The sequence below is a fragment of the Colletotrichum costaricense genome (assembly GCF_030867565.1).
Source record: "Colletotrichum costaricense strain IMI 309622 chromosome Unknown Scaffold_20.1, whole genome shotgun sequence".
NCBI classification, from domain to species: Eukaryota; Fungi; Ascomycota; class Sordariomycetes; order Glomerellales; family Glomerellaceae; genus Colletotrichum; species Colletotrichum costaricense.
The window spans coordinates 306765-324180 of NW_026848249.1; the positions used below are offsets into that span (position 1 = coordinate 306765).

A 17416-nucleotide genomic window follows, 5' to 3' on the forward strand; every position below is an offset into this window, starting at 1 on the left:
TCGTGAAACCCGCCCCAGAAGACACAAAAAGAAAACACACAATCCCTCTACTCGAGCGACAATGGCAACATACACTAGCAGTAATAGGGAGAAAGCCTGCACGCAGTGGTGGGCGGATAGAAGTAGAAACAACAGGTCGAAGAAGAAAAAAAGCGAAGCCGTTTAGGCGGATATACGTGTGCCGCCTGTGGCTCAAAAGAGGCGGCAATGGTTTTATCCCGGACAAGAGACCTTAATGTACTCCAACAAGCATTTGAGCGCGAAACCGTTCCATGTCCCATATGGTCATTTTTTGCTCCCATCTCCAACGGCGAAATGAAAATCATGAGCTCATTATAACAGGATCAGGTAGTTGCTCGGCGCAATACCCGTCTCGCCCGTCTCCTTGCGTGCCTGCCACCACCTTCCACTCACGTCACTGACCTCCAGAATCTCGTGCTTTGAGAAGGAGATCTCGTTCGCGTCGTCGGGGTTGGCCTCGTAACTATAGATGGCCTTCGCGCGGTAGGGGTATTCGGTGGGGGGCACCACCTCTTGGTCAAGACCAGGAGGCTTCGCTGCAGGTGGCGCCGCGTTGAATGTCGGGGCCACTCCGGAGTTGCGGGTTTGTGTAGTGGGGATGCCCTGAACGGGGGATGGGTTCTCGAAGCCATTGAGCTGCGCCGAAGTGTACATCTGGGGAGGCTGGACCGACGTTGAGGTTTCGGGCCGACCACCGCCGTACATCATCTGTCGGTTTCCAGACTCCTTCTGGAGCGCGAAGGAATCGAGGTAAGCGCGCGGCTTCGCTGACGGGGCGGAGCCGAAGTAGAAAATCCAGACAATCTACAGGGACAAGGTCAGCATTCGATCCTCACCTCCGTAGCGGAGAACTTACGGTAACCATGGCCATGAGAATGAAGCCAGCGCCAGCAGCCTGGCGAGCACCGTTGGAGGAGTAGATGAGGGAGTGGATAGTCAGTGAGTTCAGGGACAGAGCGGCACCCAGGTATCCCGTGAGGGCGACATGATAAGTTTGCGCAGTGTCTGAAGCCACAACGACGAAGACTCCTGCGATAAGGAAGAACATGTAGACGACGGTCCACCATGCGAAGGGTGGGAATGAGCCGGAGTTATTTGTGACTTGTGTTGTCGCGATGATGGAGCTAATAAAAGCAATTATCCATGCTAGCTAAGAAGACTGTTAGTACAGACATAAACAGAAGGCCGATCTATCGAGAAGAGCCAGGTATTCTCGAGGCGTTTTTTGGATATCGACGTACCATGGAAATGGAGACTGTAGCCAGGGCGAAGGGATCACCAATGATGTTCCCCAAATTAATGCCCTTCCTCCCGTACTGAACCCTCGATTGTTCCATTTTGCGCAATGATGGTGAATGAAGAGAGCCGTAGGATGGCATAGAGAATGATGTGCGAGTTCGATGGACGAAGAGTCAATTGCCTCGGAGCAAATTTCGAGAGAAAGCCTCGAAAAATGTCACGGTTGCGAATGTGAGTCGAGCGACTTGAAGACGTCGACAAGCGGGTAATCGAAGCGAAGTGTTCGGCAATATGGGCGAAGCGGTGCCAATCCAACGGTGGATACGTAATTCGAATGCCGCGAGGGGGTTGTCGTGGCTGGAATGCAAGATCTCGGAAGACTAGGGTGGAAAGGAGTGACTGGTGGTTGGGCTGTCGGCCAAAATAGAAAAAGGGCGCTGGGAGAGATTGTTGTGACGGGTGCGCTGCGTGCTGTTCAGTGCGCGACGTAGCGTGTGCGCTGTACTGAGCTGGGATGAGCTGAGCGTTATTCGACGTGGCTTCAGGTAGGCAGCGAACGAAGGCTCGAATGAAGGCTCGAATGAACGACGCGGCGGTCGATAATTGAGATGGCGAAAGCGAGTCGATCGTTTCAGAGGGTTGTCCAGCAAGGCCGCCTCTTTTCTAGAGAAGAAAAAGAGAATGGTAGTCGGGATCCGTGAGATGCAAGATGGGAGCGATGAAGCGATGAAGCGAATCGAAGACGGAGATGAATTGCTGTCGATTGGGGGAAGAAAGGGAGAACCGGAAGTCCAGAGTCGAAGGAGCGAGGAGGAATCGGAAGAAAAGGATGTATAGGATTAGAGAATACAAGAGTGGAAGACGAAATCGATGTCGAGTCGAAAGTCGAAGGAGAGACTGGAGGTGGGCTGCGTCGGGAGACGGACAGCAGTTGTAGGAACAGCAGGCTTGAGCCAAGGCTGGCGGTAGAGGAGAGAAGGGGTAGGCGTTGTTGGCGGTTGACCGCGTGAAATGAAGGGCAACGACTAGCAAGATCCCGAAAGAGGAAGTAGGCGGCGTGGATAGCGAGGCAGAAAAATGCCGCCGGACCAAGCAGACCAAGACCAGCCAGACCCAACTCACAGTGGTGCCGTGAGAGGAGAAGGAGGCGCGAGTCTTGTGGCGTCGATTTCGGTGCTTGTTTGGCGTCTTTCCTTAGCACTGGGTTCTCGGTCGCAACGGGTGAAGGTGGTGGTGTGCCTGTTGTTGGTACGGATACAGAGAGAATCTGTACACCTCTCTCTCTGTGTTTCTCAGGCTTGTAAAGGCTTGAGTTGAGAGAGAAGGGCTAGACTGAGCTGACTTGCTCGTGGCACCCCCGGATCGCGTGTTGATGTGCAAATCCGCGCCCCTATTTTCTTCTGCGGTGCCTGTCGGGTGCCGTTGCGCCCCGGCGTAAGATGTGGGCTCGTTAGGTACTCGTTTGGTTTGGCGCTGCGGCTCGTGTCGTGTGCGCTTCTGCTACTACGGCGGCGGCGGCGATGGTATTTGTTGTTTACTCTTCGGCCGACCCTCTTTCACACTGCTGATGGCTGTCCAATTCCTTTGACTGGGCGAATGGCCAATTCCCGGTTCCTTGACTCTCTGGCTCACTCAGGTGGTCGACAGCGGGCAGCAACGGGGGGAACCGTTTTTTTCTTGTCGCAGAAAAGGGTTGAAAGGGATGAGAGGAATGGACGGTGGGGTGGGAAGAATGGAAATAAAAGAGGACACAGGCACACAGGGCAGGCTGCGGCGTAAGAGTGGAAGACTGGGCACTCTGACAGACAACCAGGAACCTGACTGAAGCAAGCGCAGATAAGATGCAAGGGTTGTAGCTGCAGGTTCTCAGGCTGTGCTGGCTGTGCCTGCGACTTCCTGGTCTACCACCTTTGAGTGGAAGTATCCGTATCCGCAAAGAGGGCAACAGGCAGGAGGACTCGACGAGGGAGGAGGGAGGGTACTGGACGGTGGGCCTACGTGGTAGAGTCAATGATACGCAAAACGTGGTCGTGGACCAGCCTCAAGGACCCAGTGGCAGGTGGAGAGGAAGGAGGAGGACCCAGACCCGGAACTTAGGCACACTGCGCGGGCAGGCGGTAGGTGAGGGTGGACAGTAAGCGAGACGAGGGGGACGTACCCATGTACCTCCGGATACTTCTTGCTGCGAGAGGGAAGGAGCGAGGAGACGTGGAAGGAGTCGAGAACAGGAAGTCACGGCATGCAGGTCTACTACTAAGCGATTCGTCGCTGCACTGCTGAGATCCAATGCAAAGGGGGCATGCGGGGGGCAATGGAAGTAGATTATAGGCCCTCATCAAGTAATTGATGGCCAGTGCAGCCAATATGCACCTGCTCGAGAACTGCCCGTTGCCAATGAAATCAACCAGGCAGCGCTGTATTGCAGGCGACATGATGTAGGCGCAGACAGATTCGCACACAAAAGTCAGGTGTTAGGTACATCCTGGAAGGGGAATCTGCGCCAACCGAACTGAACAAATGGTACTGCGGAGTATTCGTATGTTAATCCTAAGAGAAGACCTGGCGGGAAGGAAGGCAGTCCTGGATGACTGCTTCCCGCTGTCTGTTGCACCGCACTGTGTCGAGGCTCTGTATTGAAACTGTGCGTACGACTGGACGCGTCCCTTCCATTCGGTACGGGGCGAGGTAAGATACCGCAGGTACGTAGTCGCGCACCTATCTACCTTACCTAGGTCCATTACCTGTGCTTTCCCAGGTTCAACAGAAGGAACGAGTCCAGCCCTTCCACTGTTTAACTCTATCGTTTTATATTACTAAAGGATTGCTATAGTATATATAGACGCTACCCTACCCTCGAATTCCGTACTATTTAACCTTAACCCTTTTTATAAATTACCTATCCTTTTCTTTATTTTACCCTCTTTTTTATTAAAAAATTATTAAAATCGTAGTTTTAATAGCTTATTAATAAGCTAATATTATTATTTAAAAATAAATAACTTATTTTTATATATAAGTACTAGGAGTTTTATTATTATAGAAATAATAATAAATATACTAAAGTATTTAAAAGAGTTTTTTAATAAATTTTTAATATTATTTAAAATAATTATTCTTAAGTTATAAAAAGAAGCCGAGGTATTATATTAATACGGCCCTATTTATTTATTAATATTAATAATACTTTTTTTAGTATAGGATATATTAATAATATTTTATAATTATATTATTACGTTTTATAAATTATATTTAATATTAACGAGGATTTTAACGTTATTTATTAAGTTTTTTATTAAAGTTATTATCGTAAAATTAGTTTAGTTATTAGTATTTTAATAAGTATTTTAATTTAGTATATTTAGAAGCTCTTATAGCTCTTAATTAAAGGCTTTTAAAAGACTTATAATTAAACTTTTTACTTATTATAAATAAAATTATTATAGTTAAAGCTATAGCCCTACTTATAGATTTTAATAATAAGTAGTTAGTAATATAGTTATTTTTTTTATAATAAGTTTAAAAAAGTATTTTAATTTAAGTACTAAGTAAGTACTATACTGTTTTATTAAAACTATATTTTTGTATTTATAACTTAGAAAGAATTAACTTTCTTTGATAATAAGGTACTCAGAGTCTAGCCCTTCTTGACGGCCTGGCCCATTCGATCATCGTGGAGAGTACATATCCCAAAAGAGCCGTCTGATAGACTGGTACCTGCCCACCGTGCTCATCTTGGGGGGATCTCCCGCCAACTCCCCGGTTTCCTCTATCAAATCCCCAGAAACCGTTGGTCCCTGCTTGTCCATCGTTAGGTCTGCTCTGCTGTCTGTCGTCCGTGTCTGTCTCTGCCTCGCCCCCCCTTGTCTGAAAGTCGTGGCTAGCGGGTTTGAGATTTTTTTGACTTTCCAAGTGGCCTTTCGGGGTTCCTGCAAGCCATCCCACCAACAGCATTGGACGAGCTAATGGATTACGGAACAGCATTGGCCATGAACACTGCTTACCCCTGACGCATGCCCCATTCTATCCGGGTGCGAGTTACGTACCTCAACTCCGCGGTTCCCTTCAATTTGGTCCAGCTCAGCCCTGACACCGCTTGCCTTACCTGAGCCTATCTATTCGCAGACAAGAGGAGTGAAGATCTCGCCAAGTCTTGCGCACTTGCTCCGGATATATCAACCAAAAAATCACTTTTGGTAATGCCTATCGATCGTGGATAATGCCACTGTTGCCTCGACATCTTCCATCGTCACGACGGTGTCAATCGTCTGTCGTCTCTGACGCAGGGGCACCGCACCAGGGCATCACTACCCGCCAGTTTTTCGCCGTTTCATTACGACCACTGACCCAGTGTGGTGGTGTATCCATATCGCAAGCGCGGACAGAGATCAGCATGCGCTCACTCGATATGGTAGGTAGGATGAGTTACTTGAGTACGGAGTAATGCCACCGATGGCCAATACTAGAGAGCCGAGTCTCCCGATCTCAGACACTTCGATACCCAGCTCTTGGACCCTCACATGTCTTTCGCTTGTCTTCTCCGGGATAGATGCTATCATGCCACCGACCGATGGTCCGGCTCTCCTCCGAGGCACACGCACAGCAGCGCGCTACGGCAACAAACTTCACAGCACGGCTCCTGACAGCTGTCCGGATGGAACCTGATGATACCGTGCCGCGGTCAGAGCCGCCGTGATCGACTGGGTCAGACTAGACTGTATGCCTTTGACCCGTTTGACATGCAGGAACACGGGTGCCTGTCACCTCGTACTCGCCCGCGCTTGACTTTCGAATTTCTGAACCCGACAGCTGCCAAACATCTGCATCTCTGTATGGAGTTTGTGGAGCGCTGGAAGGCGCCTATCCAATTAAGCTGTCGTCCAAATCTTATTCGACAGCGAACCATTCGTACGAAAGACATCCGTTGGCGTCTTTCAAGTTTCTGAAACCACAGAAACCAAACAGAAGCTACCGCCACAAAGCTGTCTCACAAACGCCTAGCATCGCGACCGAACCTCGATATGTCTAGATCTCGGAACGCGGCTTCGTCTAGTGACAACAGTCTTCTTCGTCGCCTCGTGAGCACGCCTTCTCCACTCCGACTCTACTATGACAGATCTCTCCCGGAAGACGCATTAGAATTTTCGAGATAGTCTCACCATCTGCTTTCTGGTCACAGGCTTGTGGCACTATGGAGAAAAGGCGCAAGCTTTCGGTCTAGGATAGCCGTTGCTGCTACGCAAATCGCTCAGCCTGTCGCACGTCACTGGCATCTTCTTGACTCGCGCTCTCTCCTTTCGTCCCAACATCCCTCTTTTATCATAATGCGTTTGCGTTTCTGGGGGAACTCCGAAGATCCTGATGATCAACTACCGTTCAAACGGCCGGAACGATTTTTGGCTGAGCAACAGTAGCCTGTCGAACAGAGCTCATGTACATCCAACCTTTCACCTGACCTTTAGAACCCGTCCAACTAGAAATAACGAGACCTAGCATCGGCCTTGAGTCGAGTAGATATTGCTCACGATTGCGAATTTGGAATACCGCCTACCAACGATTCACATACCGTTGGGGTGGTCGACAGGTCCTTTTGTGACTATTCACTCAGGCACAGCAACTATCTTGGTTCCCATCGCAACCCATCTTCTGCCATAGGCGCATTCGATGCTTCGTTCGTGTCACGAAACGGTTCATACAAGATCTGTACATGCCATCGTCTGCGAGAGGCCTAGCCTTCTGCGTCTGTCCAATATGCGAAATATCAGACGCGGAGGGAAACGGACGGGCTTGCTCTCAAGGCCGGAGAGACTTTAGATGAGTCGGCGGACCTCTTGTTGAACCGGCAAGATGTGGTACGTGCAGAAAATCTCGTTTCCTCCATCTCTGATCACCAGTCGTTCATTGACGCGGGCCCATGGTGGGCACCGTTCGAGCTTTGCTGGTGTTCATGCACCCGAAGATCCCGAGACTGTTCTTGATTCAAATCACCTAGGATCCGCCCTATTTCCAAACTGGGATTCGCCATTTCCCCCATTTCCGTGTTGGCACTACGCCAAGTCTGGAACGAAATAATATCTCGACGTCAACCATGCGAGCGGGCGGCGTGAAGAGTGTTCGATCAAAGACTAAGACGATACGCATGATTCTCTCCTCTGCTTGATAGAGTGCCAAAGACGGGATCGACGGTTTCGAACTTTGCAACGTTTTAATCATTGACAGAGCTTGCGGCAGCAAATCATCTATTGCAATCCCACCGGTTCCCAAACCACCTGTCACACACTGTGCATCTTAACAATTTCTACCACAGCCCCCTCCTCCAGCCAGCATCCCTGAGAACAACCCCTGCGTATCTGGTGAAGTTTGAACAACCACGTCCGAGTATTCAGCCAATACGGCCAGCGGCACGATTGAGCTACTTCGCTTTCAACCAGACTGGTTCCAAGGGTGTTCCCTTGAAAATGTCGACGCCTCAGTGGCTTTCGTCCTCCCGCGTGTGGCTTGACACGTCAGCTTGAGCAGTCGCAAAACAGGGAAATGAGCATCTGGTGACCCGGTAGTTTGGCTGACGCGGGGTATCGAGTCTTGCCATTTCCATTATTGGTCAATTCTCAACGATAGACTGCCGACATTTTCAAGGGAACCCGATCTACTGAGTCCTGATTTTTGACCTGCTATCAGCCAGGAGTCCTCATGAAGAAGGTTTCGAGTTCAAATGGCCACTGATCCACCTCGGACGGACTAGAAGCTGTGCTGACACGCTGGCTACTTGGGCACTATCGTGAGGGGTTGTCAGCCGCTTGGTGCCATCACCTGTAGTTCGCCATCCGTGCCCAGTGTTCACGGACGAGGCCCCCTGAGAGCTGCATTGGACAGCACCCGAAAAGCCAAGCTTTTCTGGTCTGGTAGATCAGGCTTCTCCCGATTCTAGCATCCAGTGTCACCTCAGCGCTCGAGCGGCCCCTCCACCGATATGCTTAGGTCAGTTGGATACCGGTATGGGCAGAGCAATGTCGTGACATGGTTATGGAAACTTTACATTCAGTCTTCTTGTATTATCGCCCATTTGCCACTGGTCATATCTACACGACTCTGGAGAGAGTAGGTCCAGCAAACCCACAAGTCATCGCCCGAGCGTTTGCTAAAGTTACTCCCGAGTTTCTTTCAGCCTCCCAGCAACTCGCCAGAGTTCAGTGTGTCTTGCCACAACTGATCAGTCATGGGACAAAGTCCGATAAACCTGTTTCTGAAACGCGGAGAAGGGAGATCCCGCCACTGCAAGGCCAGCACTTTGTGTGTGATTCTGCACACTGCTCTCCCCTGACCCGACCCATCCATTGAACCCATGCAATCGGGGCTTTGGCCCAATCATGTTGCATTCTTGAGAGCAGCTTTCTGTGTCTCCGTTGCGGTTCGGGCGGCCGAGACCAAGCTTTTCGGGGTCATCCGAGCACATGGCTTGAGGCGACGTCTTCTGCAGGTCGGGCCAGGAGCATCCCGTTGCGAAACTCCTTTGTGGACAAAGCTTCCTCTCTTTGACCCGGAATTTTTGGGATGAAGAAAATCTATTATCCGAGAGAGTGCTGTAACCGACTTATCGGATTCTCATGTGATGATATTGGTGGTGGTTGCTGGGAAGCTTTGAACCATTGCTAACCCGGCTGGGGCTGCTGTCATGGCCGTCGGGAAAGCTCCCACCTGAGGTGACTATTCCGTTTCATGCGTACCGGCAGATGGCGTGATCTCGGATCTGGCTAGGTAGACTGTTCGTACTGAGCGGCCCTGGGGGTATAACCAGCGTTCTAAGTATATGCAGGGCCCTGTGGTGCAAGCCCACCGGCAATCGTCTGTGTACCACAGTATGCTGGTAGTCTTTAAGCCATTGTTAAAGGTTAACATGATGTGACATCCCCGGACGGAAGATATCAAAGGGCTGTCGCGGCCTCCTTCTCTCGTTCGGCTCTCCGCACCCGGCGCTCAATCATCTCCACCCGGCCTTCGACATCGGCGACGAAGTCGGAGACGCCCAAGACGCCCTGCTGGTACCATGCCTGGAGGACGTCCTCACTCCGGGCGCGCAGCTCGGCCATCTCGGCCTCCTGGGCAATCTGCGTCGCTTCGATACCGCGCAGTCTGGGCATGAGGGAGGCGAGGGCCGCGCTCTGGGATGATTCGGGGATGGGGCAGTCGTTGACGGAGGTCAGGGACGAGGCTGTTGCCGGGAAGGCGGCAGCGGAGGCGAGGACGGTGGCTTGGATTGCTTCTGGGGCGAGGTGGATTGGCGGCTCGGAGGGCGGCGGGGGTTGGAAGAGGGTTGGTTGGGAGTTGTCTGGCAAGGGGTTTTGGGGTCAGTTGTGCTCATGAGGCTTGGGATTTGGCAGAGCATAAGAGTTGGCGGAGGAACGTACAGATCTTCATCAATTCACCGTATACGCGTATGCGGGAGAGGAGGTGGTTGAAGCGGCGCTCGAGATCTTCTAGGGTATCGACTGCTGATTCTGTCTGGGAGGAGTGTGAGGGTGCCGTTGGGCCGTATAGGAGGTGCTCGATGCGTAGGAGACGCGATTCGAGGAGGGATATTGTTGAGAGCGTCGTCTTGTCGAGGGAAGTGTCCATGATCATGGGGGATATCGCGCCTTGTGTCGTCGCGTGTTTGAGTATGTGTCGTTTGGAGCAAGGAGATTGATTCCACTACGCAGCTAGTGTGCCGTCGCGCGTGGTTCAGGCTTGATGTGTCTAGCGTAAGACGTTGCTGGTGAATGCCGGTGAGGAAAATGTCGTAGTTGGGAGGTAAGTCGAAACAAGCAAGCAATTCCCCGAGAGCTGATCGTCGCGGGTTGCGATTTAGCGTGGTAAGGCTGGGAGGTGAGGAAGCAAGGGAAGGTGTTGAGTGGCTGAAGCTCTCCTCTTGGGATCTCGAAGTTGAGAATCCGTGTGGCCAGCTGCCCCAGGAAAGTGTGGCTTGTGACTGACCCACCGGACCACCCGATCCAAGACATACGATTAGATAAGAGGCTCTCTGGCTGAACCAGCCAATGGAATGAATTGGTCTCGGGCGCATTGAGACTCATTTCCCACAATGTCTCTCTAATTATAAAGTCATTATTCTTCACATATCTTCGGTATCCTAACCAACTCTATTCGGGGCGGTTCCGGGGAAGACGATGAAAGGGAGAAGTAAAAGCAACTTTTCTAGCAGGCATTAGGTAAGTTGAGGCACATCAAAACCAACGACATCAAACGGCATGTGAGGGTCGTCTGAGTCTCGTGCTCCCCCTCAAACTCTCCAGTGCAACTCCATGCCGGCCCCTGCGCCAAGCACAGGGTGAGGCAAGTGTCATGGAGCGGATGAGCGGGCTGGGTGAACGCTAAGGTAAGGACCTGCTGGCATTCTGTTGCTTGGTGCCATGCTGTCTTGCCTTGTCCTGCGCGGGCCGGTGTTGGCCGCTGACGGACATTTGGGAACGTACCAATGCCTCGTGGCTGTGGTCATGGAAGTCTCCGCAGGTATGAGGCACGTACATAGGTCGGAACGGATACCGAAGGTCCATTGTGGTCTGGGCAATACGTAAGAATTGCTAAACTGCCAAATGCTTTCCCCGTCAAGTTCCAGTCGCGGGTCTCCGGTTTTCTTGCCTAAGAGCTCCCCGGAGGTAATGCTGTGTAACAAGAATCAATGGCATTGGACAGCTTCTGCTCGGCGGTAACAAACGCTCTCGTCAGTTCATCATTTACTTCCCTGACCAACTTCCACTTGCTCCAATACCCACCACTACCACCACCAACACTGGCAATCCACCACCACGCAAGACGCAAGGTACCACCACCCTCACGACACCCTGTGCCTGCTCATTTTACCCGCCCCGAGTCCCCCGACCAGGTCCTGTCATCCTAATACCACCTTACTCTGGGAGCTGCCCGCCGCCTGTCCATAATTAATACCTTTAAACTTCTCGGTTATTGAGCGGGAACCCTCGTCCCTCCTCTTGCTCCTTCTGTCTTTCTCCCGTTCAGCGTGTACTTTGTACCTGCGGGGGGCTGAAGTGTTCTACGGATACATACGTCCTTTTTCCCATTTGTACACGTATACACCTTACCCACGTCCCGGGGGAAGCAAAAAGACCATCGCATCGCATCGCACATTGTCGTGTGATCTATCCGTCCGTCCTGCGACTTTGCGACCGAGACGACCTTCGACACCTTGGACGTGCCGTCGTGACTCGTTTTGTCGCCGCCCCCCAAGAAGGGCATCCAGAGATCGACAGGCAGACGAAAAGTGCTTGCTGGCCGTCCCAGTGCTGCCTTCTCAGCCCGGCGGCCCCATTCAGCCAGCGTCAGCCCGCCGCAGAACCAGAAACCTTGAATTACTCGGTCGCTACACCCCGAACCGAAGCCTGCGAGGTTTGTCCCAGCAGGGGCAACCACCTTTTTCTCCATTGATTTCGAGAGATTCCTCCAAAAGCACGTCACAGCTGCCCTGCGCAAACTCTCCGCCGGCCATTCGTCGCAACGTCACGCCTTCTCTACGCCTTCTCCGCCTTGACTGACTGAGAGAGTGTGTGGGTGGGTGCGACGACTCGAACACCACTGACGAGTGACGACCGACCACCTACCTCCTGCAGCTGCAAGCCGCAAAGCCGTAACCGCAAGCCGCAGTCGCATTCCAAACGCCGCGAAGCCGAGAAACGCCGCCTTGCTTTTCTTTTCTTCTCTCCTCTTCCGATAAACGACGAGCAACTGCTTTCTTTCGACCTCTCTTGTTACTCGTACGCTTTCAGCTTTTGTTCGATATACCATCCACAAAACAGCTCCATATCTATCATAACTCACAACTTGTGACTGTGTTCTGTGACTTTGGGTCACAGTTGTGGACACTTCGTTCTACTTCCCCAATCCGGCAACTTCTTACGGACTCTTTTTATTTTTATTTTTTGGTTATTCTTATCTGACCTCCGCTTTTTCGATTGCGCTTGCGACTACTATTACCAACCACTCGAACGAGAGAGAGAGAGCTTTGCGACGTAATCTGGCGACGACAGCGAACAACGAACAACGACCGACGACCGACTGATCAAGACGACGACACCGACGGTGATCGATAATCACGAAACGGGCGAGCAATACTATGACGAATTACTCTAGCATTACTGATGGAAACGCAAATTCAATTGCGTCTGGAAGCTCCGGCGAAATGTCACGGTATGCCGAATTCCCGATCCTCCCCGCAAAAGCACAAGGCGCATACAGGCAGATCACCCAGATGGAAGAGAGCTTTGCTGACGCATGGGATACAAATCTGCAGACAACGCCGAAGAAATACTAAGGAGGGGGGAGGCCAGGCCTCGATGCTGAGCAGTGTGATCAATCTGCTCAATACTAGTACGTCCTGTCGCGGATTCCCACGAGATGGCACACGAGTGCGGGGCAAGAAAAAGAGCTGACGAATCGTGACTACAGTCGTTGGCGCGGGAACGTTGGCAATGCCATCAGTGGTGTCGCATATGGGCTGTATGCTCGGTGTGTTGATGATTGTATGGTCTGGACTCACGGCCGCCTTTGGCCTGTATCTTCAGTCTCGTTGCGCCCGCTACCTTGATCGAGGGACATCGTCCTTCTTCGCCATTTCCAAGATTACGTACCCAAACGCCGCCATCATCTTTGACACTGCCATTGCGATAAAATGCTTTGGGGTGGGTGTCTCCTACATGATCATCATTGGCGACTTGATGCCAAAGGTCTTCATCGGCTTGTTCGCGAGTGCCGTGGCGGAGAACCCTTACCTCGGCGAGAGGAACTTTTGGATTACGGCTTTCATGCTGGTCATTATTCCTCTCAGCTTCCTCAAGAAGCTCGACTCGCTCAAGTATACCAGTATTGTTGCTCTGGTCTCCATCGGCTACCTCGTCATTTTGGTCATCTATCACTTCTCAACGGACCGGCTCAAGGACATGAGCGAAATTCGAGTTGTTGAGCCCGAAAGCGCTGTCGCATTCCTCAGCACATTGCCGGTTGTTGTCTTTGCCTACACATGCCATCAGAACGTAAGTTGACCTTGGTTGGTCGTCGGGGCTTTATGCTGATTCCGTGGACAGATGTTTGCCATCTTGAATGAGATAAAGGACAATTCTCCTGGCAGCGTCATAGGGGTTGTTGGCACTAGCATCGGCACGGCCGCCTCGATTTACACTGTCGTAGCTATCACTGGCTACCTCACGTTTGGCAACGCTGTCAAGGGCAATATTGTCATGATGTGTAAGTGACCCTGGGAGGATGGTACCCTCAGACCCTGCTGACTTTTTTTCAGATTCTGCAACTGCCGCTTCCTATATCGGACAGCTTGCCATAGTAGTGCTCGTCACCTTCTCGGTTCCTCTTCAGGTCCACCCTTGCCGCGCCTCCGTCGATGCTATCCTCAAGTGGCGGCCTAACCGTGCTTCGAACGCAAACGGCCGGTCTACCTCTCCGGGCGGACGCCCGCTGCTGCCCTCGTCGGCTTCTGTGCGCTCCGACCACGGATCCAGCTCATCCATGGGCGAGACTCGATTTGCGATCTTGACCTCAGTCATTCTCATTCTTTCCTATGTCACCGCTCTCTCAGTACACAGTCTCGAGAGAGTTTTGGCCTATGTTGGAAGCACCGGCTCAACCAGCATCAGCTTCATCCTTCCAGGCCTGTTTTACTACAAGATTAGCGACCCCGACAGCATCCATCAGCAACGCCTTCACAAGGAGGACGATGACGCCGATGCTCCCAATGACGAAGAGGATGCCGATCCTATGACAACTAGTATCGCCAGTCTTGGGAGCATTGCCAGCCATGTGACGGATCCTCGCCAGTGGAAGCGCAAGTGGCGTTGGGACCTCGAGCACATTGAGCAAGACGCCCTCCGCAAGATGGCCCTCGCCCTCGCCATCTATGGCGTATGTGTCATGGTGGTCTGCCTCTTTATGAACATTGTGTTCCACGCATCTCACTAATTGCGGCTACCTTCATCTTTGATGAAGATGCGGCTTAGAGGAAGAATTGTTCCATTGAGACGACGATGCAGATATATTCACTATACGGCCGCTCAGGATAGACATACGGCGACGTCATAAAAAGTCCCACGGGCAGCGTCGCGCATTTTTTGGAGTTGGATGGTCTGCTTCTCTTCTGATTCTTAAGGGGCTTCTTTTGTTTTCTTCGTGTACCCCTTACCAGCGTGGTGGCTGCATGTCAAGGGCGTTGATTACGTCCAGCATTGGTCTTCTTTCTCATTGTTTAGTCTAGAAACAGTTTCTAGGACAGACTTGGCCCATCGGCTCATAGTCACAGCGGCCTTTTGATAACCTTCAAACTTAGCTTCAATCGGGAGTGACATTTTTGGTCTTTTTACAGTCGTTTTATTGTACAACTCTTGTGATGTGACGTGGTGCCGGATGCCTCTGGCGTCATCACCTCACGGTCCCTCGTCAATGCCCGTGGGCGAGCCGAGCCGCACCCTGGACACGTTTCTGGCCTGCCCGTTGCCGTCTCTTTTCGCCTTAATAGTACAATCCCGCCATCTGCCTCTTCCGCTCTGCGCCATCACGAATCCCATGCGTGAAAGAGCCAAGTGCGACCCCTGGGATCCGCGCGACGCTTTTTGATGCTTTGAATACACGACACATTCCCAGCCGATATGGGCTAGCTACCCCATCCTCGTCTCATCCATCTGAGCAAAACTTTCCTACAAATCGTCGCTGCCGGTGCCTATGATGATTCCGCCGGTGCCGCCGCCTTGGCCGGAGAGGTAGGTGTCCTCAGCGACTTTGCCGCCGTCGCCGTGTTGGCGGTGCCGTTTGGTCTGAATTTGGGCTGGAGGATGCCGACCATGGAGAGTAAGCGCCAGACGGTCTCGGTGGGCTGGGCGCCGACGCCGACCCAGTAGCGGGCGCGGAGGGAGTCGAGGCGGATGTCCTTGTGCGGTTTGGTGGTCGCGTCGTAGGGGTCTTGGCGGGGGACGGGGTCGTAGGTGCCGATTACCTCGATTGGTTTGCTGTTACGGGCTGTTCTGTTGTTGATGAAGAAGAGTCAAGGGTTAGCTTTGGGGAAGGTTTCTCTTTTTGTGTTCGAGGTTCGTTTGGGTTTGTGCTCTGTTGAAGCTTGCGATGCGGAGAGCTTTGCCTCTTGGCAATGGGGGGAGGGGGGTTTATGGTGCTCATCCCATGGCGGCGATGATGTGATCTTCTGGGGATGGTGACTTGTGGTCGAAGGCGTACCTTGCTTGCGTGACGACGATGTTGTAGAAGGGCTGGTTGACGCGCCCGAAGCGGGCAAGGCGTATGCGGACGACCATGGTTGGAGGTTGTGTGGAGGGTTGAGGCTCGTGCTGGTGTTGGGAGGAATGAACGGTTCCGTCGGGAGGCTCGGGTGGGAATCGATTGAGGTGTCGGGCGTTCGGGGCGTCGTGATCGCGGAGCTACACAGCTTCAACGATGTACAGCAAGGTGAGATGATGTGAGCCGTTCGGTGGCCTTGGTCGTGTCCGGGGCAATTTTTGGTCGGTGGTGATGTTGTTCCGCTTCCGAAGCAAGCTAGGCACTAGTACGAGAACGGTAAGGTAACGGAGGAGATGACTGGAACGGGGACCGGGGACCCGGGCCCCTACCGATTTTCGTATGTGGGTTCTTAGTGATATGAGCAGAAACCAACAAACAGAACCAACTAACCATTGGAAGAGAGGAAAGCGGGGGCGGTCTTGTTAGAGAAAGAGAGGGGATACTTGGGGGAATTTGCCTGGCCACATCAACTTCCCACTCTGTTCCCACGAGTCACGGCTCTTTCTAGCGCAAGGACTAAATAAACTTTCCACCACTCGAGCTACCTCACGGCAGGAAACCCATTTGCAATGGCCGACACACCGGCACCTCCCCCGCACCCATCATCGGGGCCCGTTACAGGGCCGGCTGCCGAAAGGGTGTATCAACCGGCAGCTCAACCGGCGAGCCCGGCAGCCGCCCCTCCCGAGGTCGAGGGGGGAAGCACAGATCCTCTTGCACAAGTGACTGTCGCAAGCGACGATGCTGAGAAAGAGACTGACGCATCCTCATTGCAGAGCGGACTTACTGCCATAACAAACGAGTCCCAGGCGTCTGTGACCCCAAGCATCTTTGACTATCGGCTCGAAAACGGCCGCAGTTACCACCGCCTCAGCGATGGCAGCTACCTCGTTCCCAACGATGAGACTGAACAAGAGCGTCTCGACATTGCGAACCATCTCTGGCTCATCGCCTGGGACGGTAAGTTTTGCCTGTGCCCCAAGAACCAGGGCGCTAAGAGGGTTCTCGACCTCGGCACGGGCACGGGCGTGTGGTCCATCCTATACGCCGACGCCTTCCAAGGTGCAGAAGTTCTAGGCGTAGACCTGAGTCCAATTCAACCCGAGTTCGTGCCTCCGAACTGCTACTTTGAGGTTGATGATCTCGAGAAAGAGTGGACGTGGACGACCCCGTTCGACTTTATCTTTGCGCGTAATATGGCTGGCAGCTTCCAGGATTGGGCAAAGGTCATTAAACAGGCGTTTGAAAACCTCGAACCCGGCGGCTACTTTGAGGTCAACGATAACCTGTACCCCCTCGAGTGCGATGACGGCACCCTCAAGGAGGATTCGGCGCTGTTCCAGTGGTCAAAGTACCTTGTCGAGGCCACGGACAAGATTGGCCGTCCCATTACCATTGCCTCCAAGCTTGACAAGATGCTCGAGGAGGCCGGCTTCGTGGACGTGGTAGTCACGAAGCAGGTCATGCCGGCGTCGCCTTGGGCCAAGGACGAAAAGTTGAAAGCGCTGGGTGTGTGGACGTCGGCTTCGCTCCTCCCCGGCATTGAGGGCCTGTGCCTCGCCCTCTTTACCCGCGTGCTGGACTGGGAACCTAACGAGGTCCTTGCATTTTGTACAAGCGTCAGAAATGATGCTAAGAACTTGGGCATCCATGCGTACTGGTACGGATACTCCATCTACGGACGAAAGCCGTTCCCCAAGGGAGGGGAAGAAGAGGCTACGCAGAACTGAGATTGGAGAGTCTATTTTGGAGGTCTGCAGTCTCCTGTTAGAAAGGCAAGTCCAGACAGTGACTGCCTGGTAATTATGAGCGTGCGTTTCTCGGGCTACATTATATTTAAAGTATCGATCATATTCTATCG

At 52.4% G+C, this 17416-nt stretch overlaps 5 protein-coding genes across 5 annotated transcripts; 2 read left to right on the plus strand and 3 right to left on the minus strand.

Annotated features, from left to right (window-relative positions):
- Positions 1-333: 333 nt before the first annotated feature.
- On the minus strand, positions 334-1358 carry CCOS01_14260 (SH3 domain-containing protein; the record flags this gene model as incomplete). Its single annotated transcript, XM_060462404.1, has 3 exons — positions 334-825; positions 878-1171; positions 1263-1358. The coding sequence occupies 3 exons, from the start codon at positions 1356-1358 to the stop codon at positions 334-336; spliced, it is 882 nt and encodes a 293-aa protein (XP_060306889.1).
- Positions 1359-9179: 7821 nt separating this feature from the next.
- CCOS01_14261 (nuclear distribution protein) lies at positions 9180-9876 on the minus strand (the record flags this gene model as incomplete). Its single annotated transcript, XM_060462405.1, has 2 exons — positions 9180-9583; positions 9663-9876. 2 exons carry the CDS (start codon positions 9874-9876, stop codon positions 9180-9182), a joined length of 618 nt encoding a protein of 205 aa, XP_060306890.1.
- Positions 9877-12445: 2569 nt separating this feature from the next.
- Positions 12446-14232, plus strand: CCOS01_14262 (transmembrane amino acid transporter; the record flags this gene model as incomplete). Its single annotated transcript, XM_060462406.1, has 5 exons — positions 12446-12453; positions 12557-12633; positions 12712-13295; positions 13347-13506; positions 13559-14232. The coding sequence occupies 5 exons, from the start codon at positions 12446-12448 to the stop codon at positions 14230-14232; spliced, it is 1503 nt and encodes a 500-aa protein (XP_060306891.1).
- Positions 14233-14986: 754 nt separating this feature from the next.
- Positions 14987-15572, minus strand: CCOS01_14263 (ribosomal protein S16; the record flags this gene model as incomplete). The annotated part of the gene is made up of 2 exons (XM_060462407.1): positions 14987-15287; positions 15496-15572. 2 exons carry the CDS (start codon positions 15570-15572, stop codon positions 14987-14989), a joined length of 378 nt encoding a protein of 125 aa, XP_060306892.1.
- Positions 15573-16124: 552 nt separating this feature from the next.
- On the plus strand, positions 16125-17285 carry CCOS01_14264 (methyltransferase domain-containing protein; the record flags this gene model as incomplete). The annotated part of the gene is made up of 1 exon (XM_060462408.1): positions 16125-17285. The coding sequence occupies one exon, from the start codon at positions 16125-16127 to the stop codon at positions 17283-17285; it is 1161 nt and encodes a 386-aa protein (XP_060306893.1).
- Between the last annotated feature and the right edge of the window lie 131 nt (positions 17286-17416).